Genomic DNA, 26,464 nt, shown 5'->3' with positions numbered 1-26,464 from the left:
CTTTAAAAAAAATTTCTTCCTCGGCTTTTTAACACGCATATCATGCAACATATCATGAATTTGACATGTTTTTATCCCACCATCAGCCCTTCTCTATTCAACCAAAACCAAGTTCCGGTCCACAAGATCCAACAAGTTCTTTTTAGCCATTTCTTCTAGGCTTGCATTTCGAAATGGCTGAATAAACCCCTCAATGACCCACATATGAATCAATTTCGACACTTGTATATCAAAATCTTCTGGAAAACACCAATGTGTTGAAAACAAGCTTTCAGATGAGAAGGTAAGTGCGTATAACTTAAGGTTAATACCTCCATACATTGCTTGGGTTCCATAGCCACATAAGTAGTCACTTTTTGCTCAACTTTCTCCCATGAACTAGGCATCTTAGCCATTTTCTTTAGAATTCCCGCAATGACCACAATCGCAAGAGGTAAGCCGTAACATTTTCTTGCGATTTGCTTCCCTAAATTCTCTAAATCTGTGGAGCAATGGGTTCCTTTAGGGAAAACTCTCTTCTCTAAAAGCTCCCATCTTTCCTCATCAGTAAGAAATCGAAGTTGATACGGATCACGAAGACTTGTGTTTGCGTGTATTGAGACATCTTTGTTTCGACAGGTTATCAAGATCCGACTGCCGATTTTCATTGCTGGGAAATGCCATTTTCAATTCATCCCATGCATGTTTAGTCCAAATATCATCTAATACAATTAGATACTTTTCACCATTTAGTTTTCTATTAAGCTCCTTGGCTATGGTGTTGACACTCCATTGTGATGCGTCTCTGCCTACTTGAGTAACATCGTACAAAATACTAAGAAACACCTCTTTTAGATTAAAAACTTGTGAAACATAAACCCAGGAATGAACGGGAAACTTGCAATGATCGTGTTATTGTAGACGTGATTTTACCCAAGCCGCCCATACCCATAATGGAAATTACCTCCAAAGCCTCTGTCTTGGAATTGAGCCACCCAACAACCCTTTTAGACTCTTCATCAAAGCCCACAACGTTCTCCTGCTCCACAGACGGAAGAGATCTAGTAATGGTTTCTTCTGTCCTATTGGAAAAATCGCCTAAAAACTGTTTGTTGCCGTGTATATCCTTCACGCGCTTTCTAATTTCCCGAATTTCTTTTCTGACATTTCTGAGTTTAGAGAGGTAATCTGCAAAGCCGGTGAATTTTGCAAAACCGCTTCTTGTTTTTTGGATGAATGCTTCGGTATCGTACGTATCGATAACGTCTTCGACTTTATAGACTTCGATTCTGATTTCTTTGACGAGTTCTTCGACGACAACGTCGGTGCTCCTTCTCTCGCTAGATTCCTTGACGAAAGCCTTCAACAGACCCAGATCGTTGTACAGAGACTCAACATGGACTTTAGCGGTTGAAATCAAATTGGCATTGTAAAGCAAAAGCTCTTTGAGATTACCGATTAGGAAGTCCAAAGCTGTTTCTACCATTGAAACAATGTTATCTGATCAAAACCCTGATAAACAAATCCTATGAATGTTATGTTAGCTAGAGAGATAAAAATGTATGTGATCAACGATGATCAAAACCCTAATAATAAATCCTCTGAAATGTTAGGAGAAATGAAATGTGTGTGAGAAATGAAGTGTGTGTGTGAAATGAAATGAGTGTGAGAAATGAAATGCGTGTGTGAAATGAAATGTGTGTGATGAAACCCGGTCTTCATATCAATTATAATGGAATTGCTATATAAAAAGGCGGAAATTAAATATGGGGCTGTTATATAATGGAATTGTTAGGCCTTAGGATGTACCTTAACACATGCGGTGTTAAAGGTGACATGTCTTGTTAACCAACCTTGCATACCATTCCCTTCTTGTGTTAATGGGTGTTAAAGGGATTACTTGTTAACATGTTAACCGAATGTTAAAAAATTGAATTAATTTTCTTACCCTTGATAAACAAAAAACCACTAAAAATTAAGTTAGATGGGGTTAATGGGAGTAGACCATTTCCTTGAGGTGAAGTGAAGTGAAACGAGGAAAAACGAATGACGTGGCACCTAGATGCAGTTGAGAAGTGTTAAAGGATACCCCAAAGCCTTATATGAAACCCATTAAAACGACGTAGTTTTGATTAAAATTAATTAAATCCCTTATATCCCAAATAACCTCCGATCGTACCTGCTATTCTTCTTTCTCCAAAAGTGATATCATCGTTCCCCAATTCAGCATAAAGAAGATTATTTTATTCTAAAAAGCTGATGATGTAATGGGAAATAATCGATGATCAACAACCATATATATTCCATAAAGTGATGATCAATATCGTGGAATAAATAATCAATGCTAGAACAAAAAAAACACAGAATACCAATTAGAAAGCTGTTAACTGACATGGGGGTAACAAACAATCTATGTTAAATCAACTAACACGATATTGCATAACCGCCTGCCAGGGCCGTCTCCGAGATTAATAAAAAAAATTTGGGCTTCGTGCAAGACAAAAAAATTGAGCCCTCTTCGTATAATATAAACTTATGAATTATATATCCAAAAACCACAATACGACAATAATTGATTAATTGTTACAAAAATATATAAAACAAGAGTAGTGTAGCAAAATAATCAAACTAACTTACTTAAGCAAATCGTGATGCTCTCCTAGTGTTTTTGGAAGCAAAGCTCTCGATCAAGTCTTTATAGTCCATACCTTCTAATATTTTGTTTTCAATAGATATCATCGCCAAGCCATTAAGTCTTTCTTGGAACATTGTCGATCGCAAATAAGACTTCAACAACTTCAATTTTGAAAAGCTTCTTTCTGCCGATGCCACTGTGACCGGAATTGTCAAAAACACTTTATATGCATTTATAGCATTAGGAAAATCACCTAGCCGAAAGATATTGTTTAAAGCATCAATAGGGCTAACAATGTGACTCGGTAAGAATGTCTTTATCAACTTCAACTCCAAATAAATTTCACTAGCATCAACGTCCGATTCTTCGTTACATTTCAATGCATCTTGAAGACGACAACAACAAGACTTAAGATCTTTTTCATCAAGTGTCCTTAACTTTTTAGGAAACAAAAAACCATATATTTTTTCGAATTTTTGTTATTGATCGAATCTTGTTTCAAGAGAACTTATAGCTTGATCTGCAATACATAAAAAATAATTGAGTTTAAAATCCTCATTGAGTGAAAATATAACTTCTTCTACACTTGAATTCTCATCAAATTGCTTTTTCCTACGTATCACACGTTTTTGAGGGAATTCCGCATCAACACCCAATTCATTGGCAATTTCTATAGCTTCATCAATTGCCCTAGAAAACCCCACTTCTCTATAATTTTTGAAGTATTTAATCAATTTGTCCACTTCATCAATAGCAACATCAAGAACCACATCCTTTGATTGTAATCTTTTGCTCACCACATTCACATTTGATAATATTTCATACCAAATCACGATTTGTACCAAAAATTCATAGTCACCAACCTCATGCTTTTCAAGTGATTTAGCTTCGCTTTGAATTTTAGGATCTTTATCCGAAGCCCTAACTTCTTTCAAAGCTTTTCTTACATCTACAAGTTGAGTTCTAATAGGCTTAATGTTAGGAAACTTTATTTGTAAGTATTGTAGAAAATCTCAATCAACTGGATCTCTGAAGAGATAACAGTCCTGAAGATCACAACAAGAAAAAGATCAGATGGGACAACAGAAATGCAAAACATCTACTTCAAAGAATCACACGTTGATCAAGAGTTGATTTGAATTATCAGAGAAGGTCATTTCTGATGGATCTGATGATATTTCTGATGAAATATCATCAGTTTCTAACGATTCTGATCATCAGACTTTCTGATGATATGTTCACCAGAATTTCTGATGAAGTGGTTTATCAGAAATTCTGATGAAAACCCTACTTGTCTAAAATCACAACTCTATCCTGCCACCAATGACCGAAGCATGACATTATTGGTTATCATGATTACAAATGCAACTTAATGATGGATTCAATGAATATGTCAAATTGCTACTTTATGCAGGACTTATTGCATGAATAAACAAATGTTTATTCATGTACACAGCCGTCTATAAATAGAAGGCTCGAGAGGCAGAAGATAATTGAGTTTGAAGCTTAGCATTCACATACAAACACCCAAACTCCATTGCTCTTCTCACCCACAGAATTCAAGATTCATTTGTATTAGATAATAATCTTACAATCACCTTGTTAAAATATTTTGTTTCAAAGTGATATAAACTTGATAATTCTGTAGGTCTTGTTTCTTGAAAGTCTGATTTCCATTTCCGCACATCTTTTTCACATTTACTGAGATCACTTGCCATATTACGTAAAAAGAAGTTGTTAAGGCCAAACTGGGTCCAACAATTGGTATCAGAGCAGATTGAATAAATTATTTTCAAACGATCAATCGCTCATCTTCTTTTTTCTAAATATGGCCAGTTTTCAATCCTGGAATAATGCTTTTAACATTGGTTCTATGTCTAAACCTCCGACTCTGGTCAGAGAGGAATACCCCCAATGGAAAATCAGGATGGTCAATTTCCTTAATGGTCATAACCGAGCTCTGTTTCAATCCATTGAAAGGGGTCCACATATACCAATGACTGATATACCAACAGTTCCAGCAACTGACCAAACACCAGCAATCCCTGCCTCCCGTGCTCCCAAAAGTGAAATAAACTGGAGCGCGGAAGACAAGGAACTGGTAGCTGGGGATGAAAGAGCAAAATCACTCTTATTTATGGCCATCCCCAATGACATATTTTCACAAGTTGATGCTTGTGCATCAGCCAAGGAAATATGGGATCAGTTGGAAAATCTTTGTGAAGGAGGAGAAAGGATGAGAAGAAACAGGAGAACAAACAACGTCTCATCTTATGAAAGGTTTAAAAGTTTACCTAATGAAAAGTTAAATGACACATATCAAAGGTTCACAAAACTTTTAAACGAGCTAAAGAAATTTGGTATAACTAAATCAAATGATGAAAGAAACATAAAATTTCTTGATGCTTTGCCTAGAGAATGGAGGAGTCTAACAATGACTTTGTTCTTAACCTTAGAACTAGGAAACACGAGTCTTCATGACTTATACAGCATCTTGATCCCAGAGAGGAAGACATATTTGAAGAAACCATTCAAAGAGGGGGATCTTTAGCTCTTATCTCAAACCCACAAAGACCAACAACTTCCAATGATCCACAACCATCAAACAGCCAGAGTTTTGAAACTTCTGACACATCATCAGATTTTTCAGCTTTTGCTGAAGCTATAGCACTGCTTACCAAAACATTTGAGTAGAGGTTGAGGGGAGGAGGCCAGAGATACCAGAGGAGTGATAGAGGGAGGATGGATGGTAGATCTAAAAAAGAAGTTAGATCTAAGGATAAAGGGAAGGCTGAGATGGTGTGCTACAAGTGCAAGCAAAAAGGTCATTATGCATCAGAATGCAAGACCAAGAAGCTGAAAGATGTTGCTTACTATGAAAAGAAGCTTGAGGAAGCTAAGAAGCAACAACAGGAAGTCAGCTTAATTGCTGGGACAGATACATGGCTATCTGATGACTCTTTTGATGAAGAAAAAGAAATGGCCAACTTCTGTCTCATGGCACTTTCTGAAGACATACCAGAAACTTCAGGACAACAGGTAAGTTTAGACAATCTTGATCTTGAACACAAACTAAATGAGCTCATGTCAGATTTTTTAAACCTGCAAGTTAAACATCAATCAGATGGTAAAAAATCTGATGAGTTTCAGAGGACCTTGAATAAAATTATTCTTGAAAACCAATTACTTATTGAACAAAGTTTAGATCAAAGAGCTAAAATCAAGTTCTATGAAAATGAAAGAAGAGATCTTTACAAGAAAATCAATGATAAAGAAATTAATGTAAGAGGTTTTCAAGAAGGAAAAGAATTTATAAATTTCATTGAGTCCACTCCAAAGAACAAAGGAGATGGTTTGGGTTATGTAAGAACAAGTAACAACAAACCTACTGTCTTTGTAAAAGCAACTCAACAGATTTCTGATAAATTTATATCAGAATCTGATTCTAAAACTTGTAAATCAACATGTTCTGAATATTCCTTTGATAAGCCCAACTTGGAACCAAAAAGAAGTGAATGCAATCAAGAGTTTATAAAAACTCCAGAAGCAGTTCACTTATCTTTTCAAAATTATCCCATCATTCCATCATAAGAAACTATATCAGAAATTTCTGATGATTCTTGTATGTGTGTTGACATACTGAAGCTTGTTCAACAACATCTCCAAAAGAAAAAGAAAAATTCTGTTAATGGCTCAGCATATAACAGAAATTCTGATGAAATGTCATTTAGAAGAAATAATAAGACTAAAATATCAGCAGAAAGAGTACCCAAGCATGCCCGGGTACCTAAAAACCTCTAACCATTCTATTTCAGGACCATCATGTGCAGCAGATCTGGTACTGCGACTTAGGAAGCTCCAAGCACATGACTGGGGATAGGAGCTTACTCAGTAACTTTGTCTCAAAGCTGGGTAAAATGGTGAACTTTGGAAATGGAGTGAAAGGGAGGATCATGGGATACGGATGTATCAGGTATGGATGTTTGACCATTGAAAGAGTAGCCTATGTTGAAGGCTTAGAGTATAATTTGCTAAGCTGTGGTCAATTTTGTGACAAAGGTTTTCAGGTAACATTTTTACCAGAAAAATGCTTGCTAATAGGTATGGATGATAACAAAATATATTTAAGTGGCAAAAGAATAAGAAAATCAATTTACTACTTTGATTTCAAAGAAGAAAATGAACATCTAAAATTATGTTTATTTTCAAAAATCAACAAAGGAAGTAGTTGATTGTGACATAAAAGGCTGGCTCACTTAAATTTCAAAAACCTAAGCAAACTAGCAAGTAAGGGTCTGGTAAAAGGATTACCTTTCATATCATCTAAAAAGGATAAAATTTGTGATGCATGTGAGATGAGAAAATCCAAAAGAAGCTCACATAAATCAATTTCTGAATCTTCCATTACACAAAATTTGGAACTTTTACACATGGATTTGTGTGGACCCATAAGTACAGAAAGTTTTTCTGGAAAGAAATATATACTAGTAATAGTTGATGATTTTTCCAGATATACATGGGTTGAATTTTTTAGAAAGAAAAGTGAAACACCTGATCTGATCATTAATTTTATCAAGAAAATTGAAAACCTGTTAAAATTAATAGTCAGAAGGATCAGATCAGAAAATGGGACAAAATTTAAAAATTCAAAAATTGAGAGCTTTCTTGTGAGTAAAGGAATCTCTCATGATTTTTCAGCTCCCAGAACCCCTCAACAAAATGGGGTTGTTGAAAGAAAAAATAGAACCTTAGTAGAAGCTGCCAGAACAATGCTTGCCTATGCCAAAATGCCCACTCACTTTTGGGTAGAAGCAATTGCAAATGCATGTTTTACTCAAAACAGAACCCTTAGCAACAAAAGGCTAAACAAAACACCTTACAACATTATAAATGGAAGGATTCCAAGTGTAAAATTTTTACACACATTTGGTTGTAGATGCTTTGTTTTCAATGATTTTGAAAGCCTTGAAAAATTTGACAGAAAAGCAGAAAAAGGTATTTTTCTTGGATATTCTTTGTCCTCAAAAGCTTATGGAATCTTTATTCTTAACACAAGGACAATCAGAGAAAGTTTATATGTCTTATTTGATGACTCATCAGAAACTGAGGTTTCTGATGAATACATGAAAGAAATAAATTTTTCTGACAAACAAGAAAATTATGAGCATCTCTTTGAAATGATATCAGAAGATTTTCTAGAACATGATAAATCTCTCACATATAAATCATCAGAAATATCATGTACTAACCCTGCAGAACAAGTCAATAGCACATCAGAAAATCAAAATTCTGGTGCATTACACCCAACAAAGGCAACTGAACAGGGGGAAACTTCAAATCCATCAGAACCAACAATTGTTCACAACAGGTTAAGATGGATCAAAGGGCATGTTCATTCTGATATCATTGGCAATCCAACTGATGGTGTGAGAACAAGATCCGCAACTGCACATGAATGTGCATATGCTGGGTTCTTGAGCAAAATAGAACCCAAATCTTCCAAAGAAGCTCTAAATGACCCAGGCTGGATACAAGCTATGCAAGAAGAGCTGGATCAATTCGAAAAGAGCAAGGTATGGGATCTGGTACCCAAGCCTAAAGACAAATCTGTCAAAGGCTGAAAATGGGTATACAGGAATAAATCTGATGAGAATGACATGATCACCAGGAACAAAGCAAGGTTAGTGGTCAAAGGTTACTGTCAACAAGAAGGTATTGATTATGATGAAACTTTTGCACCAGTAGCTAGATTAGAAGCTGTAAGAATTTTTCTTGCTTATGCTGCATCCAAGGATTTCAAAGTTTATCAAATGGATGTGAAATCAGCTTTCCTGAATGGTAAAATTGAAGAAGAAGTTTATGTGCAACAACCAGAAGGCTTTGTTGATCCAAAATTTCAAAATCATGTTTATAGATTAAACAAAGCCTTATATGGATTGAAGCAACCTCCTAGAGCCTGGTATGAAACATTATCAAACTTCTTAATCAATTCTGGATTTACCAAAGGTACTATTGACACCACACTTTTTCTCAAAACACACAAAGGTCATACCTTGTTGGTTCAGGTATATGTTGATGACATTATATTTGGATCAATAAATGAAAAATTTTGCAAAAAGTTTCAAAAATTGATGACCAGCCATTTTGAAATGAGTATGATGGGTGAATTAACCTTTTTCTTAGGGTTACAAGTCAAACAAAGAATTGATGGAATATTTTTCAGTCAATCAAAATATGTGAAAACAATTCTACAAAAATATTCACTTGAAAACTGCTCTGTTTCAAAAACTCCCATAGCAACAGGGAACAAATTAGATTCTGATAAAGATGGAATAAGTGTAGATATTAAAACCTATAGAGGAATGATAGGGTCATTGCTATATTTGACTGCAAGCAGACCAGATATCATGTTTGCTACATGCTTTCTGGCCAGATATCAATGTGATCCTAAAGAATCCCACTTAAAAGCTGTAAAAAGGGTTTTCAAATATCTAAAAGGCACTTCAGAACTTGGTCTCTGGTATCCAAAGGATACAAACCTTGAATTAATTGCATACACAGATGCAGATTATGCAGGGTGTAAGATTGACAGAAAAAGCACATCTGGCGCTTGTCAAATCTTGGGGGAAAAATTGGTATGTTGGGTAAGAAAGAAGCAAAACTGTGTTGCCACATGAACAGCAGAATCAGAATATGTTGCAGCAGCAAGTTGCTGTTCACAAGTGCTGTGGATGCAAACTCAACTGAATGATTATGGAGTAAATCTGACAAAAATCCCAATTCTATGTGATTCAAAGAGTGCAATTGCAATAACAGAAAATCCAGTTCATCACTCAAGAACCAAACACATAGATGTCAGATATCACTTCATAAAAGATCATGTGGAGAAAGGTAACATTGAAATGTATTTTGTTCCAACTGAAAACCAAATTGCTGATATCTTTACTAAACCTCTTGATGAAAAGAGACATAACTTTTTGATCAGCAAACTGGGCATGGTTAACTTAAAAGATGAAAATTTTTCAGAAATAAAAGCAACACAAAATGAAAACCAAATTGATGATCATTAAAAGACCAATAATAAAAGGACAATTAAACAAAGTTCTGATGAAGAAACCCATCTATTTGATGGAACATCAGAAGGTCTAATAGATCATCAATGAATGTGATGATTTATCAGAAATTCTGAAGAAATATCAAAAAATCTGATGAAAACATCAGAAATTCTGATACTCATCAGAAATTTTGTTTAAACTGCAGAACAATCATTAATCATCAAGGGTCCATATCTTCATACATATTCCATTTGTATAAATTCATAGTTGTACCTAGTTTAATTTTTGTTGTTTTTTGTATTTTATTAAAAAAAACCAAAAGGGGGAATGTGTGCATGAAGATAAAATTAAATCCAGAAAATTCAATCGTCACAATTTTTTTTTTTTTTTTTGCAGAAAAATTAATTTTTATCTTACATTTTCAACTCATGCAACGTCATTCTGTCATAAGGAGTTTAAGAGTAACACGTAAGCACCAAAATGATTAGGAGCTATAAAAATAGCCGCCTAGCTATTGAATGCTTACTCACACAAAGGGCTTTGTAGACTGTCATATTCACTGCAATAGACATCGTCTTAAATGGAGAGATGAAAAGAAAAACCTTTTTAAAATGTTAATATGAAACTATCACTTTCATCTATAAATATTAACAACCTGAAAAAGACATTCTTCACAACAAAATCATCTCTTCAAAATCCTGTCATCAGAAAACTTCTTATTTCAAATGGGTCACCCAAAATCAATGGAAACTAACCAATTCTCTCTCAACCTTCACAAAAATCATAATCTCAGGCTAAGATCTAACTTGGAAGGACCTGCATGGGAGGACTGCAGGTTTGTATATAATATGATCATGCGAAGTCCTTTGGGCTTTGCTGTATCAACACATATCACTATATATCCAGAACTTCTTCAAGAGTTCTGGTGGAATGTTCAAATCGTTATGAGTGGCACTTCCATGTGGATAAATAGTGAGGTTATGGGGGTAAAAATCACCCTAAAGGAGGAAACACTCAGAGATGTCCTCCGATTGGGTGTTGATCAAGAAGTCACCATACTGGATAAGGCAGAGGTGCAACGAACCTTGATAGAAATGGGTTATCATTCAAACAACGTGTCAAGGCAAGTTTGCAAATCCGGGTTTATACCACCTTTCCAGTATCTGGTAACACAGCTAAGTGTTTGCTTTTCTAAAAAGACTGGACACTTTAACGAGCTGTCTCATAGGATGATGGAAGTGGTTCATGCTGTTGTACAGGAAAAACCTTACAACTATGCTGAGTTTCTCATGAGAGACTTAGAAGCAAACGTCCATGACCGTAACCCTTTTCTGATCTTCCCCCGCTTTGTAACCAAGGTGATCACAAGTCAGCTGGACTTTGGAGGAGTAAGAAGCTGTTATACTAGAGCTGAGCTGGCACTTCAAGAAAACTTAAGAGTTGCTTCCCTGGTTCCATCAACCAATCACACAGGAAGGATAACCAGTCTCTGGTTATATGTGAAGTGCATGTATAACGTGTTGGATGAGGAGGATGAGTAGTTAGTGTTTACTTGTTTTTTTTTTGTTTTACCTGTTTGTGTTTAACTGTCTTTTGTTTACTAATATATTAAGTTTATCTTAAGTACATGTTACTTATATATGTCAATAGGTCTAGGGGGAACTAAGAAATCTTGTCTGATAAAAAAAAACAAGGAAAATCTGGTAAAAATCAAATGAAATCTGATAGGATTTAGCAAATCACCACAATCTGATAGGATTTATTAGAAACCTCATTAAACCATCAGAATCTGTTCAAATCACCAGATAACCTGAAAATTTGATGAATACGTCAAAAGAAAATTTCTTTTGACAAACGGGAAAGTTTGATTATTCAAACAAAAAAGAAACATGACTTTAACCAGATACAAAGGAACTTATAAAACATCTAAATTATTTTTAGATAAGTTTCTTTCAAATTTTTTTTCTAAGGATTGGAACAAGCTATATGACAAAGACTTCCTGATACATCAGAACAAAGGTGCGGAGTTCACAAATTCAAGGTAAGTAAAAATTCTTCAAACTCTACTCATTCCCTCTCAATTTAAAAAAAAAATTGTTGATTCAAAATTCTATAAATGAATCAAATGCTTTCTGATGATATATATGAGAAATTCAACTCTCCAAGAATTACTTAAAGACTTTCTAATATATATCATTGAAAGGACAACATGGGAATGTACATAATTGAAGAAAAGGTTTCGACTGGACCTTTTTAAACAAAAGGGGTCCCACATAAAGAAAAGGTGCAAGTTGGATACTAGCGTTTATCCATTTAAATCGTTGGAATCTCTAATTATCCTTAAAAAAGAGGGATATACATTAAATTAGAGATAAACCAAAGGTTTCTTTTAAAAACAGTTGTCTCTTTAAAAGATTAAAACATCATTAAAGTGTCATAAACCACCTTGAATACAAACAACCCATGAAAAACACTCAAAAATCTTTGTCCCTATTCACTATAAATACATCATTCGAAAACTGAGAAATCCATCTTTAACCTTCAAACCCGAAGCCCTAAAACCCTTTTTCAAAACAAAAATCCAGATTGTCAATGGCTGCTACCAACATCAACACCCCTCCAACTGAACACTCTGTTCCTTTAATTACTGAAGCTGAATATCTTCCATTAAAGATCAACAATGAAGCAATGAATGCTAACATTGAACAATATGATGTGAAGTGTCAGATTCTCATTGAATTTCTGATCAGAAGCCCAATAGCTCATGCTCTTACAAAGACCAGAGAGGTACTAGAAAGACTTCTACAACAAGTTGTGAAAACTCTCACAATATCAAATCAAATGGAGCTGACAGCACATGTGTGGGAAAATATCTTCATTACAATCTCACCGGAGAAAATAAGGGAATGCTTGGAACTACCCTTAAATCAAGACTATGAAGAAGCACAAGAAAAAGAATACATGTTCGAACAACTTGATGCTGTAATGGGCTGCAAGGCAAAGATTTCAAAGATCAATGAATTCAAGAGAAACAAGCTACCTGCCTTCTGGCAAGTGTTAATGGAGATACTGAACAAATGTTTATCATCAAAGATTGGAGGTACAGATCAGATAAATATGAATATTATGACAATCATGTTCAGCTTCATAACTGGGTTGAATATTGATTATGGAACATAAATATTTAATCTGATCAAAAGATCAATTCTGACTAAAACTGGAAAGATAGATTCACATCTACCATTCCCCAGAATTCTGTCAGTCATAATTTCTGCAGGGTCTTGGAAGTCAGATTTTGATGTACCCATTATGTCAGAAAGTATGATGCTTCTGATACCAGAAGACTCACCATACAGAGCAGAATATCTGAAGATGTTGAGCAAACAGGCAGAAAACAAAGAAAGTTTTGAAAATGTATCCCCCATGGAGCATGATGCACAAGAGTCAAGCACACTAAGAATGGAGCAGCAGGGTGAATCTGATCCTCATCCAATTGATAAAGATGTGAATATGAGTCCTGTGGCAGAAGAACATCATGCTGAAGACTCACATATGGGAGAAACAGGTGAACAACACTCCAAACTGAATTTATTTCATTTTTCTGAGAGTGATTCTGATGAATCAATTCAAGGAAAATATGAAATTTTACATAAAGGTACTGTTTCCACAAAACAAAGTCAATCCAAAGACCCATTTTCTAAATCAGATTCTGAGGAGGAAAATGTGGTGGCAACAGGTGGAGATCAGTCTACTGATCAAGGAAACCTGGATGAGAAAAATAAGAGTTTCTCAACAACTCATGGAGAACCTGAAAGGGTTCAAGGATATGAGGAAAACCAGGACTTGAATTTGTTTCAATTTTCTGGTGAGGAAACAGAGAATTTGGATTCTTCCAATCCTCTTAACCTCAGAACATCAGAAAATGTGTTTTCTGCTGGTGTTAGAAGAGAAACATCTGTTGTTTCTCCTATTTCCCAAGGACATCAATCTATGTCCCCTAAACAACTTCACAAGGAACTTGAAGACATAACTGTTACTGTGAAAACAGCCACAGAAGAAAAACTTGATCTAATACTGAAAGAAATCAGAAATCAAAAATCATAAATCAAGGTTTTATCAGAAACTGTCAAAACTGTGCAGAAACAAACAGAAGAAAATAATGCAGCTCTCAAAACAATTCAAAAATCTGCAGGAAACAAAGAGAGCTCATCAGAAATTGAGAAAGCTCTTAAAGAACTGTGTAATATCAAGAAAAAGATGACTGAGGTTGCAACTGCAGGAGAAAGTTCAAGTTCAGGAAAGATTCTTGAAGAAATACAGTTTCTCAGAGCCAACAACAGCAGCATGGCTGAGGCTTTTGAGAAACTATTAATGGAATTAACTGCACAAAGAAATAAGGAAAGTCAGGAGTTTCAGAAGATGAAGAAGCAAGAAGAAACAAATACTCAAGCTCTTACTAATATCCACTTATTAGTAAAAAGATTGCAGTACAATGTTGCCACACTGGCAAAAGTTGATCTTCATGAACTAAAAGCTCCAATTCCACAAGAAAAACAAGCAAAAGGGTCAGAAACTCATCAAACAGAAACCATTCAACAAGAACAAACCAAGCAAACAGAAACTTCAACAGCTCAAAAACAGAAGCAGACCATGGGTCCACCTCCAGATAAACAAAAGTTACCCATGGGTCCTCCACCAAATGTCCCAAAGTCAGACACTTCAAAGATCCAACAGAAAGAACGTGTTCCAGTTCAACCATCTTCTACAACCATCACTGGAGAAACATAATTAAGCATAAGGATGGATACAAAAGAGAAGAGAAGAATGGAACATGAAGTGACCTCTTCAAAAAGGCCAAGAAAAATAATGAGAGAAGATTCAGAAGGCAACATCAAAGAATCAATGGTGCTGGAAGGTGATCTTCACACAATCATGTATCCGGAAGAACATCTAAAGCACTACTATTGGAAAAGTCCAGAAGACAACCCAACAAGGCCACCCTCACCAATGAGTAAGAGTATTATTGAAGAAAGAAACAATGGTAGCTGGGTAATGTTGCACAAACACTTGACCAATCCAATAGTATCTATTGAAAGAATTGATACTTTGACCACTGGAGGAGGCATATTAGGAAATGAGAGTCAAAACAAGTATACCCTGATCAGAAAAGATAAAAATGTTCAAAAGGTTACTGATGCAGATCTGGCTGATGATGTTCACCCAATGGATATAGTCAAAATGAAGAATATCATTGATGAATGGAAAGGTAGTTCAGTGGTGATCAGAAGAGCCCTTGATAGTCTTAAAAGTGCAGGAGCAAGGGTATACAAAAGAGAAGCACTGGCAGACTTTGATCTATGTATCAATTTTGAGTATAGCACCAAAGTGTTAATACCTCCTCCCAACACATCAATTCCAGCAGAAATTCCTTCGAAATTAGAAAGAACTGGAGCAATCTTTGATACACCAGAAATATGTGCAGTCTTCAAAGATGCTATTGAAGAGAAAGCTCTATTCAAAATCAGTGAAATTTGCAGGTATTCAAACCAAACTTTAAAATATATAAGAAACTGCATAAATGAGAAACAAGAGCAGCTTAAGAAGAAGGGAAAGAACAATGAACAGCTGAGAAAAACAATTGAAGATTGTATTGAAAACTGGATGGAAGCAAGAGGATGGTACAAGTCAATGTACAAGGAAACTCAAAAAGCAATTGATCACAAGAAAAAGCTGAAACCAGGAGACAAATACAGAGGTGGAGTGAAGATCAATTAATGATTTGATGAGATATTGCTATTTTTGAACAATATTTAAAGTTTTTTGGAACAATGGTTGGTTTGTTTATGTTTTATGTTTCTGAAACTTAGTTGCTTGATTTTTCTTTTCAAGAATTAGTTAAAAGTTGTTTACATTGGATAGAGGTAGTTCATTTTCTTACAATACTTAGGGGGAATCTGTTAGGAAACTTTATTTGTAAGTATTGTAGAAAATCTCAATCAACTGGATCTCTGAAGAGATAACAGTCCCGAAGATCACAACAAGAAAAAGAAGATCAGATGGGACAACAGAAATGCAAAACATCTACTTCAAAGAATCACAAGTTGATCAAGAGTTGATTTGGATTATCAGAGAAGGTCATTTATGATGGATCTGATGATATTTCTGATGAAATATCATCAGTTTCTGACGATTCTGATCATCAGACTTTCTGATGATATGTTCACCAGAATTTCTGATGAAGTGGTTTATCAGAAATTCTGATGAAAACCCCACTTGTCTAAAATCACAACTCTATCCTGCCACCAATGACCGAAGCATGACATTATTGGTTATCATGATTACAAATGCAACTTGAATGATGGATTCAATGAATATGTCAAATTGCTACTTTATGCGGGACTTATTGCATGAATAAACAAATGTTTATTCATGTACACAGCCGTCTATAAATAGAAGGCTCGAGAGGCAGAAGATAATTGAGTTTGAAGCTTAGCATTCACATACAAACACCCAAACTCCACTGCTCTTCTCACCCACATAATTCAAGATTCATTTGTATTAGATAATAATCTTACAATCACCTTGTTAAACTATTTTGTTTCAAAGTGATATAAACTTGATAATTCTGTAGGTCTTGTTTCTTGAAAGTCTGATTTCCATTTCCGCACATCTTTTTCACATATACTGAGATCACTTGCCATATTACGTAAAAAGAAGTTGTTAAGGCCAAACTAGGTCCAACACTTAATACTATCAACACGACTTTCCCAACGAGTGGTAGACAATGACTTAAGTCAATCCTTTGACATTTTCTTTTAAAATATGCCACCTATTAATGGAATTGGCAAAGATCGTATAAATCCGTTGTATTGTTCCAAAAACTCTCTAGACTTAGTAATGGTGTTAGCCATGTCACACAGTGCAAGGTTAAGACTATGACAACCACAAGCACTATACAAAGCTCTAGGATTTTTTTTTCTAAGAATCTCCTTTGAACTCCACTTTTTTCCCCTTTATGTTTGCTCCATTATCATAGCCTTGACCACGCATATCACCGATATTAAGACCAAGAGACTCTAATTCCTTAGACGTAACTTCAAAAGTCCTTTATCGGTGGTATCATCAACAACCAAAAAACCTAAAAAAAGATTCCTCAATGGTCGCATAATTAGAATTAGAGTTAAAATTCAAATACCTCACAATTATTGACATTAGTTCTTGGTGGCTTGTATCGGGGGTGCAATCAAGTATTATGGAGTAATACTTTGCTTCCTTTATCTTCGTGATGATTTCTGTTCTAATCTGATGAGCTAGTAATTGTATCAACTCGTTTTGAATGTTATGCCCAAGATAATGTACATGGAGTTCATCACTCATGATACGCTGCACATGCTCTTTCATAATCGGGTCAAACTCTTCCAACATCTCAATCAAACCCAAAAAGTTTCCATTGCTCTTTTGATACAACTTTTCATATTTTTCGCGAAATGCTAGTCCATGTTTAGCAAGAAATTTCACAAGAGCAATAATCCTAAAAATAACTTCTTTCCAATAATCTCTTTCTTTTTTGAATTGCTCATAAGCTTCTTTGTCAATTGTTTCATTACATTCTAACCTTTGGCACATTTCAAACCATTGATGCATATTCTTGAGATGTTCAAAGCTAACTTCATGCGCTTTAAGACTTTGAGAAGCATGCCTCCAATCCGCATAACCTTCGTTATCTAACCCACCTTTCGGATGCCCTTGTTTAAAAAGTGTACAACAAAAACAAAAGAGTTTGTCAAGCTCTTTTGAATACACTAGCCATTCTCTTTCACGTGTCTCCCTGTTTGATAGAATTCTAGTATACATGACTTTAGAAAATTGTCTTCCATCTTTATCCATGGGACCCTTATCAATAGTCAACTCTCTTTTTGGAACTTTCTTAACCAATTCATTTTTCAAGTTAGGATTAAGCGAATCCCAAGTTCTAGGATCAAAAATATCAATACTAGGATTACCATTAGCATCATCTTCACCCACATTTGCTTCATCCACATCCACACTAACATCATCTTCGCTCACATTAGGTTCATCCACATTAACATTAACATCATCTTCACCCATATTAGCTTCATTCAAATTAGCATTGATATCACCTTCACCCACATTAGCTTCATCCACATTAACATTAGCATCATCTTCACCCATATTAGCTTCATCCACATTAACATCCGCACTATCTTCACCCACATTAGAACTAGAAGTTTGAGATAGTTTTGAGAAAAAATTGTGTATACGCGACCCTTTGTCAGCCTTTGCTCTTTCTTCCTCTAGCTTCTTCTTTTTACGTTTTTGACAACCAGATATGTATTTGTATTTGGGAACGGGAGGCATAATCTCTAGAAAAAAAATACAAAGTTTCAACATTAACTGTCAAAGTTGTTAGCATTAAAATAATGAACTAACATAATCCTAAAAATGACTTCTTTAAATCGTTAGTATATAAAAAACACCTAATACATTGCTTAATATCCAAAAACATATTTAGTGCTTCAAAGTTAAAGTTACTGTGAAAAAATGAATTCATGAAAACAACTTCTTCTTTTATTTTAATGCTATATTAGAAGTTTACAACCAACTTTATTATTTTGGTTCAAGTTTCAAAGGCATAATAGTTCAAGTTCAACCAATCAAATACACACACTTTAAATTTCAAAGTTTAAAAATAACCTAAAAACTTTGAAACAAAGCTTCTGAACAAAGATCACAGACAATTGTCTGCATTTTTGAATGAAAGTTATTTTCAATTTCATAAACTCTAAACAAAATCAAATCACTACGAAACTGATGATATCGGCCATAACCATACCGATGAGGGGAGCCGCGAGCGATTGACTGATGATATCGGCCAAAATATCGCAATTCCTAATCGCTTAGGAAATCGTGCGCTGCAAGCTTGGAGCCTTGGAGATGAATCATATTATTGTAACACCTGTGTTTTTCTTTTTGCGCCCCCACAGCCAACAAGAAACATAAAAAAGACCAAATTGTATTACAACCGTAAGTGGATTTAGGGATTGAGGCCCAAATCTGAGTTGGGTTTTTTGTTTTGGACTTTAGACTATCAGATCAAATTGAGTTGGGCTTTATTTTAATCTCTAAACTACCAGATCTAATAAACAACACATAGAAACTTAAAAAAAATATTTGGGCCCCTTGTCCATTTGGGCCTTGTGCAGTGGCCCGACCTGCACAGGCCCAAAACCGCCCCTACCGTCTGCCAAATAATAGGAACGAAGAACATGTTTCGATCAATTAGAAAAGTGAATAGCGTATAGAGAATGACGAACAACAACCGCCGACAATGATCGATCACTTTGGAGAAAGAAGAATAGCATGTACGATCTTCATCGAGAATTGGGGATTAATTTGGATATAAGGGATTTAATTTATTTTAATCAAAACGGCGTCGTTTTGATGGGTTTCGCATCTAAGTTAGATGCATAACAACCCCATATTCATTTTCCCCTTATATATTTTCATAAAACTGGATTTTTTTCTATATTTGTGCCATTATATCAATCAATATAACATAATGAAACACCTTAGAAACTTTGCAAACTAGCTAACTTAGATAATGCCGAATAACGCGAATTGACTCTAGACTATACAATAGATCATGAGTTATGTTGAATTACACATACATGTCCAAAAACAGATGTTTACAAAATCTCATTACACATCTCCAACATTTGTTTGTGTTTGTGCCATGTTCTTGATTCACTTCTTTAGTTACCCTTGTTCAACAACACTTCCTTAATTCAAAACTCGCTTGCCACCTGAAAAACTAGCCCCTGTTGTTGACCCTGCTTGTAGATTATGAACAGAACCTGGTTGCCTCTCTTAACTCGTCAATGCCAACAAAATGAGTCTTCAAAGCCTCCCAAATTTCTTTAGCTCTTGGAAACTAAGGGGGCGTTTGGTTCACGAAATGATTTGGAATTGGAATTTGTATAGGAATTAGAATTTGTAGGAATTGGATTTGGAATTTAAACATTCCAATTGGAATTGGAAATTGTGGAAATTAGAATCTCAATTCCATTTTTGTTGTGCTTGGTTGTCAAATGAATTGGAATCCATCACCCGGCACCCACAACCACCAGTTCGGGTTGAAACGGTTCGGGTCGAAACGGTTCGCGTCGAAAAGGTTCGATTCGAAACGGTTCTGGTCGAAACAGTAAGCTTCGAAACGGTATGCGTCGAAACGGTACGGGTCGAAACGGTTTGGGTCGAAACGATTCGCGTCGAAACGGTTCCGGTCGAAATGGCATGGGTCGAAATGGTACGCGTCGAAACGGGTTCGCGTCGAAACGGGTTCGCGTCGAAACGGGTTCGCGTCGAAACGGTTCGGGACGAAACAGTACGGGTCGAAACGGTTCAATTCGAAACAATACGGGTTGAAACGGTACAGATCGAAACAGTACGGGTTGAAACGGTGTGGGTCGAAACGGTCGAAGTTCCAATGAATTTACTTTAATTCATTCACATATAGGAAGGATTTTGAATTCCTTTAGTTAAAGGAATTTGAAGGAATTCATGCCTAATTCAAATTCCAATTCTATTGTCAACCAAACGCATGGAGATTGGAATTGGGATTCCAATTCCATCAAATTCTGTGAACCAAACATCTTAAGAGATAGAAATTCAAATTCCAATTCCCTTAAATTCCATTGAATTCCTGCGAACCAAACGCACCCTAAGCAACTTGTAACATGAGCTCTTCCAGCAAAGCCTAAAACAAATACACAATCTCCATATTGTTCTTCTTTGGATTGGTTTTTGATCTTGGTTCAATTACCAACCAAATCTAATGGATATTGAAAACTACTTTGATCTTCACGACCCAGATGGTGTAGTTTGTTGCGGGTAGAACTGGAACACACTAGTGAGTTGTTCCCCTTTATAGTTGTACCTAGGCCTGACAATAAAAACTCACTTGGGTTTTTTGCGTTATTTTGGGTCATTTTAAAAATGAGGATGTGTTAGGATGGGTTAAGAAATAATTAAAAATGGGTCAGGATGGGTTATATGATACCTGCTTAAAATAATTCTTGGGTAGAATAGGTATTACGTTGGGTAAATGGATAACTTTAAAAAGAAAAATAACAATTCTAAAAAATCAAAAAAACTTTAAGAAATTCTAAAAAATAAAAAATTCTAAAAAATAAAAAAAAACTCTAAAAAATCAAAACAAAAATCTAAAAATATCAAAAAAAAAAATAAAATAAAAAATCTAAAAAATAAAAAAATTCTAAAAAATAATAAGTATCAAAAAAAATTCTAAAATATCAAAAAAATAATAAAAAATCAAAAAATTCTAAAAAATCAAAAAAATTCTAAAAAATCAGGAAAATTCTAGAAAAGCAAAAAAAATAATAAAAATCTAAAAATTCTAAAAAATAAAAAATCTAAACTTAAAAAAAAAATCCAACAAACTCTAAAAATCCAAAAAAATTCTAAAAAATCATAAAAATTCTAAAAAATCCAAAAAAAATTTAAAAAATAAAAAAACTTTTAATAACATAAAATTCTAAAAAATCCAAAAAATTCTAAAAAATAAAAAAATAATACAAAAATCCAAAAAAAAATCTAAATTTTTTAGGATTTTTAAGATTTTTTTATTTTTTAGGATTTTTTGGATATTTTAGAATTTTTATGACTTTTTTTTATTTTTTAGAATTTTTTGGATTTTTTTAACTTCTTTGATTTTTTATTTTTTTTGGGTTATTAGAATTTTTAGAATTTTTTAGAAATTTTATGATTTTTTGTTTTTTTAATTTTTTAGAATTTTTTGATTTTTTATATTTTTTATATTTTTTGGGTTTTTTTTATTTTTTTTGACTTTTTAGAATTTTTTTGAATGTTTACAATTTTTTTTATTTCTTTTACTTCTTAGGATTCTTTTTGATTTTTTTTTTTATTTTTCGGATTTTTTTGAATTTTTAAGATTTTTTAAAATTTTTTAGATTTTTTAGAATTTCTAGAACTTTTTTTATTTTTTTAGAAATTTTTTGATTTTCTTGTTTTTTTTGATGTTTTAGGATGTTTTTGACTTTTTATAATTTTCTGAATTTTTTACAGGCTTTTTTTTTAATTTTTTTTTGATTTTTTAGATTTTTTTTTATTTTTTAGAATTTTTTTATTTTTCAGCAAATTTATATTTTTTATTAATTTTTTTGATTTCTTACTTTTTTTTATTTTTTTAATTTTTTTGATTTTTTTATTTATTTATATTTTTAGCCTTTCATGCCCAAATCCTTCTTGATGACCTAAACCTATTCTAACTCATTTCTAAATAAACCCATTCTAACCCATATCCACCCTAACCGATTTACCCAAACCTGCCCAATCCACCCATTTTGCCACCCTTAGTCGTAACCTTTTTGTTTCCCGTTACACTTCGCTTGATGGTAAATAGATTCAACCTTTCTTTGATCACAATTTCAACATCTTGTCACATTCCTCCTTGATATGCACCACTGCTTATAAGTTATAAACCTCCAACAAAGACATCGGCCACCCGTTGATCAGTCTTCTGGTCACCAAACAAACTCGTCAGCCCCGACACACTCTTTAATCCGTCTTCCTATCGCCAAACAAACTCCATATGGTGACCACCTGTAGTGGGGTTTTTTGCCGTCCCACCACCCCCCCCCCCCCCAAAAAAGCCCCATAATGCCCCTCTACCGCCCCCATGAGCATTTTTCTTCAAAATTTTACTAATTTTTTTTAACTATTAATTATTAAAATTTACATCGAGATAGTTGGTAAACGGGCAACAAGCTGCGCCGCTACCCTTTTTTAACTATTTTACTTAGGGCGTTCTAAATCAAACGTCTGGTGAGATTCTTTTGGCCAATTAACGGGGCATTATACCACTACACCTGTTATAAGATAATGCTCCATAATACCCAAAAGCTGACTGGACCGTCACATGACAGATATTACCCAAAAATGAAGCATTATCTTTCTTCTCCCACTACACATCTGAGTATGAAAGTTATCACATCTCACATACACTTGATTTTGTAACTTCACTTCAGAGGCGTTAAGATAAAACTCCTCACTATTCGCTACAACTTTTTAGAACAATGACTAAGAATTATTAATTATATATGGCTTCAGCATAGTAAACATGAAATACCCGTAAAATACAATAAAAATAATAAAAAACATAATAATGATAACAATTAATAGAAAATTATAATCGATTGTCTCAAAATTTAATCAAATAATTTTCCTATATATTAATTTGCAAATTTTTGTTGTCTTGAAAACAGTATTCAGTGATCTTGACAATAGGAATGGGAATGGGTTGGGTTGGATTCGTGTCGGGTAATTCTTTGTCCCATACCTACCCCGTTACTCGTTGGGTATTTGTTAGTTAATTACCCATCAGGTAACAGATATACCCACAGATAAGGTTATACCCATTAAGTTTTTAAAATATCATTAAAACTCTCGTGTGCGTTTTTTTACTCTACTGTATATATAATTTACTACTTTAACACCTACATCAAAGGAAAATATGACAATGACATACATAATGTTGGAAATTTAGATGGTGTGAATGGATATTAATTTAGTGAAATTATAATTTAGTAAAATTATAATTATTTACTAGACTCTTTATATGGGTGATAAACTCTTAAGTAGAGTTTTTATGTCAATTTATTAGTCTCTATTAGAGTTTATTTCTCTAATAAAATCTCTAATAAAGTGAGACTCTTCTTCACCCCATATCTCTTGTATGCAAAGTAGGTTATGTACCTAACTTGATGAAGCTAATTACAAGTAGAGAATTGAAAGTGGAATTTTAGAAGAAAAAATTAGAAGAGTTCTTGGATATACTTGAAGACCCATGTGTTGGGTACTTAGAGAGATATATTTTCTCTATTCGATTTCATCATCTTCATATCATTATTTTCCACAAGTTCTAACACTATAATTTTATCCGGTATAACCTCGGGCGCGTGGCCATCTCCGGCAGTACATACTGCTTCGGTTGTTGTACCCTGGGAGACAGACGCGTCGTCTTTAGTAGAGGCGCGAAATCTGTTTTAAGGGAAACGTGTTGAACACGTGCCTCAACCAAAATCGTCAATGTTTTATGTGCTCTTTGTTGCAGTCAAGGAGTATTTTTCAAGACTCAAGATGATGAACACTCAAGTCTAAGATGCTATCAAGTGCGCGTGAAGAACCCACCAGAGATGCGACTTGAATCAAGATTGGTATATATAATTATATTTTATATTCCTTTTATTTAATTACTGCAACCGGTATTGTACTATGATATTTCCTACGAATAACGAGAGTCTCGTTAATATATATTTTGTGATTATATTTTATAAAAGGTGAACCTGGTTCCTACAAACTTAAAACAGATTTCATGAGATTGTTGCTACAATCTTAAAACCTTATTTATAAGGATTTTGGGTTCACAAAAGGATTTATAATAAAATATATATATATATATATATATATATATATATATTTAAAGATTATGATCTTATAAATATGTTCTTTTGGGAAATATGTATGTGGTACAACCTGTTGTGTTTGGATTTCTTGAGACTGAGATACAATCTTAAATCATATATCGTGGTACAAAACGAATAGTTTTGGTTCAACCGTTTGGTTTTTGAAACGATTTTGGGAATTGTTAATTTTTCTAACTTTTGTGTTGGAACGAGTTTATTAGTGTAAACCATACGTTTTTTTGTAAACGTTCAATTCTCTAACATGTGTGTTAGACTGGAATTATTGGTGTAAACCATACGTTTTTGTAAACGTTAAATTCTCTTAAGTTAAAGTTTTTTATGTCTTTAAATAAGAGTTTTATATTACTTGATTAGAGTTTTATGTCTCTAATTACGTCTCTATTTAAAGTAGACTTTTCATCCACCCATGGATTGATATGAACAAATAAGTCTTATAATGATTTTTGTAATCATTTGTCTTCTAACATGTGCGTAAGAAACGTTCATGAAACGCGTTAGTTTGGAAACAATTTTTTAATTGTTTAGTTTCTAACGTGTATATTAGAAATGACTTATTTATTTGAACCATATATGTGTTTTTTAGCAAGTCGAATTAACATTTTGTGGAAATGTTAATATTTCTAACGTGCACGCCAGAATTTCTTTCATTTTAACAAGATTGTTAAAAAATGGTTAAAATACAAATGCTTTGAAATGTTTTATGTAAACATTTTATATAAGTAATTTGTTGTAGCATTGATTTTAATGCTTTGTATGATTAAGAAATAAAATGGCATACATTGAAGTTAATGTTTGATTGGCTTCAAGAATTAAATCACCATAAAGTGATGGTGTAGTTGTGTGGGATTTATCACCAACTTTAATTTGTGATTTCTAAATCCATTTGAGTGAAATTTTAATTACTAATTAAACTCTTCATATGGTGAAACTCTTGAGTAGAGTTTTAATGATGACATTTGATGAGTTTTATTAGAGTTTAAGTCTATAATTATTGAGACTCTTAACTCTTCATATGTTGAAACTCTTGAGTAGAGTTTTAATGATGACATTTGATGAGTTTTATTAGAGTTTAAGTCTATAATTATTGAGAGTCTTAACTTTTCATATGGTGAAACTCTTGAGTAGAGTTTTAATGATGACAGTTGATGAGTTTTATTAGAGTTTAAGTCTATAATTATTGAGACTTTTAACTCTTCATATGGTGAAACTCTTGAGTAGAGTTTTATTGATGGCATTTGATGAGTTTTAATAATGACATTTAATGCTTTAATTTGGTCATGTTTCGTATATATAAAACGAATTAAATTTTCTAACACATGTGTTAGAAAATGTGTATCATGAATACGGGGTTAGAGATTGTTCATAATGAACAGAAATGTTTTATCTAAACATTTAATTGCCTATGTGTGCATTAAAAATGATGAGAAATGGTTTATTTTATAAACTATATATTTGAAAAACGTTTTATGTAGACGTTCGATTCTATAATGTGCTTGTTATAACATTTTTTTCTAACATGCGTGTTAGAAAATGTTATTTGGTGAAAAACAACTTGGTGTTGTTGTGAACAAATTTAATTGTTCAAGTTTACTACTTAAATGTAGTATTTGTAACAACTTGATGTTGTTTTGAGCATAATTGTCCAAGTTTAAAGTTTACTACTTAAATGTAGTATTGTGTTGTATGTTAAAATTGTGATATTTGAATCTATGGTTATTTGGAAGTATAAAGTAAGATCCGTCATAAACGGATTATGAGAAATGAATAAGTCATGGAGGAGAATGCATTATATCCGGTTCATTCTAGTTGAACCGGGTATGGGAAGTTAAGTTCGTAACGAATAAAGGTCTACTCGATCCGTCCTTTTCGGATTGGAGTGTAAGTGTATGTAAGGAATATGTTCGTTCGTCATGAACGAATCGGAAGGAAGTTATGTTTAAAAAACTAGTATCCGTCGATAGCGGGTATGTTAAGAAAGGTATGTTTGGTCTCTACATTGAGGCGAGCATGTAATGAACCGTCTAACGGTTAGTAATGTAGTAGAAAGATGTAAGACCGTGATAGAGACGAATCGGTTTATTAATTAATGGTGTTAGCAAAGAGATACTAACTCATTTGTTTATGTTGAATGTAGGTAAATCCTCAACCTAGGCGGTTGGACAATTTGGAATGAGCACACTTGATCTACGCCCACTACACGCTTCCGTCATAAGTTATTTTAACGTGGTCTAAACTTTTGGTCTTATGTA

General features: G+C 33.9%; 2 protein-coding genes across 2 annotated transcripts; both read right to left on the bottom strand.

Annotated features, from left to right (window-relative positions):
* Positions 1-2,616: 2,616 nt before the first annotated feature.
* On the bottom strand, positions 2,617-7,019 carry LOC110919589 (zinc finger MYM-type protein 1-like). Its single transcript, XM_022163860.1, has 3 exons — positions 6,926-7,019; positions 3,190-3,563; positions 2,617-3,051 (listed from the first exon to the last, which is right to left on the bottom strand). Exons 1-3 carry the CDS (start codon positions 7,017-7,019, stop codon positions 2,617-2,619), a joined length of 903 nt encoding a protein of 300 aa, XP_022019552.1.
* A 9,628-nt stretch (positions 7,020-16,647) lies between these two features.
* Positions 16,648-18,048, bottom strand: LOC110919590. Its single transcript, XM_022163861.1, has 2 exons — positions 16,865-18,048; positions 16,648-16,774 (listed from the first exon to the last, which is right to left on the bottom strand). The coding sequence occupies exons 1-2, from the start codon at positions 18,046-18,048 to the stop codon at positions 16,648-16,650; spliced, it is 1,311 nt and encodes a 436-aa protein (XP_022019553.1).
* Positions 18,049-26,464: the final 8,416 nt, after the last annotated feature.

This window comes from Helianthus annuus, chromosome 16 (assembly GCF_002127325.2).
Source record: "Helianthus annuus cultivar XRQ/B chromosome 16, HanXRQr2.0-SUNRISE, whole genome shotgun sequence".
In the NCBI taxonomy this organism is placed as follows: domain Eukaryota; kingdom Viridiplantae; phylum Streptophyta; class Magnoliopsida; order Asterales; family Asteraceae; genus Helianthus; species Helianthus annuus.
Note: the sequence above shows the minus strand (reverse complement) of the source record. Positions and strands in the feature narration are given on the sequence as shown.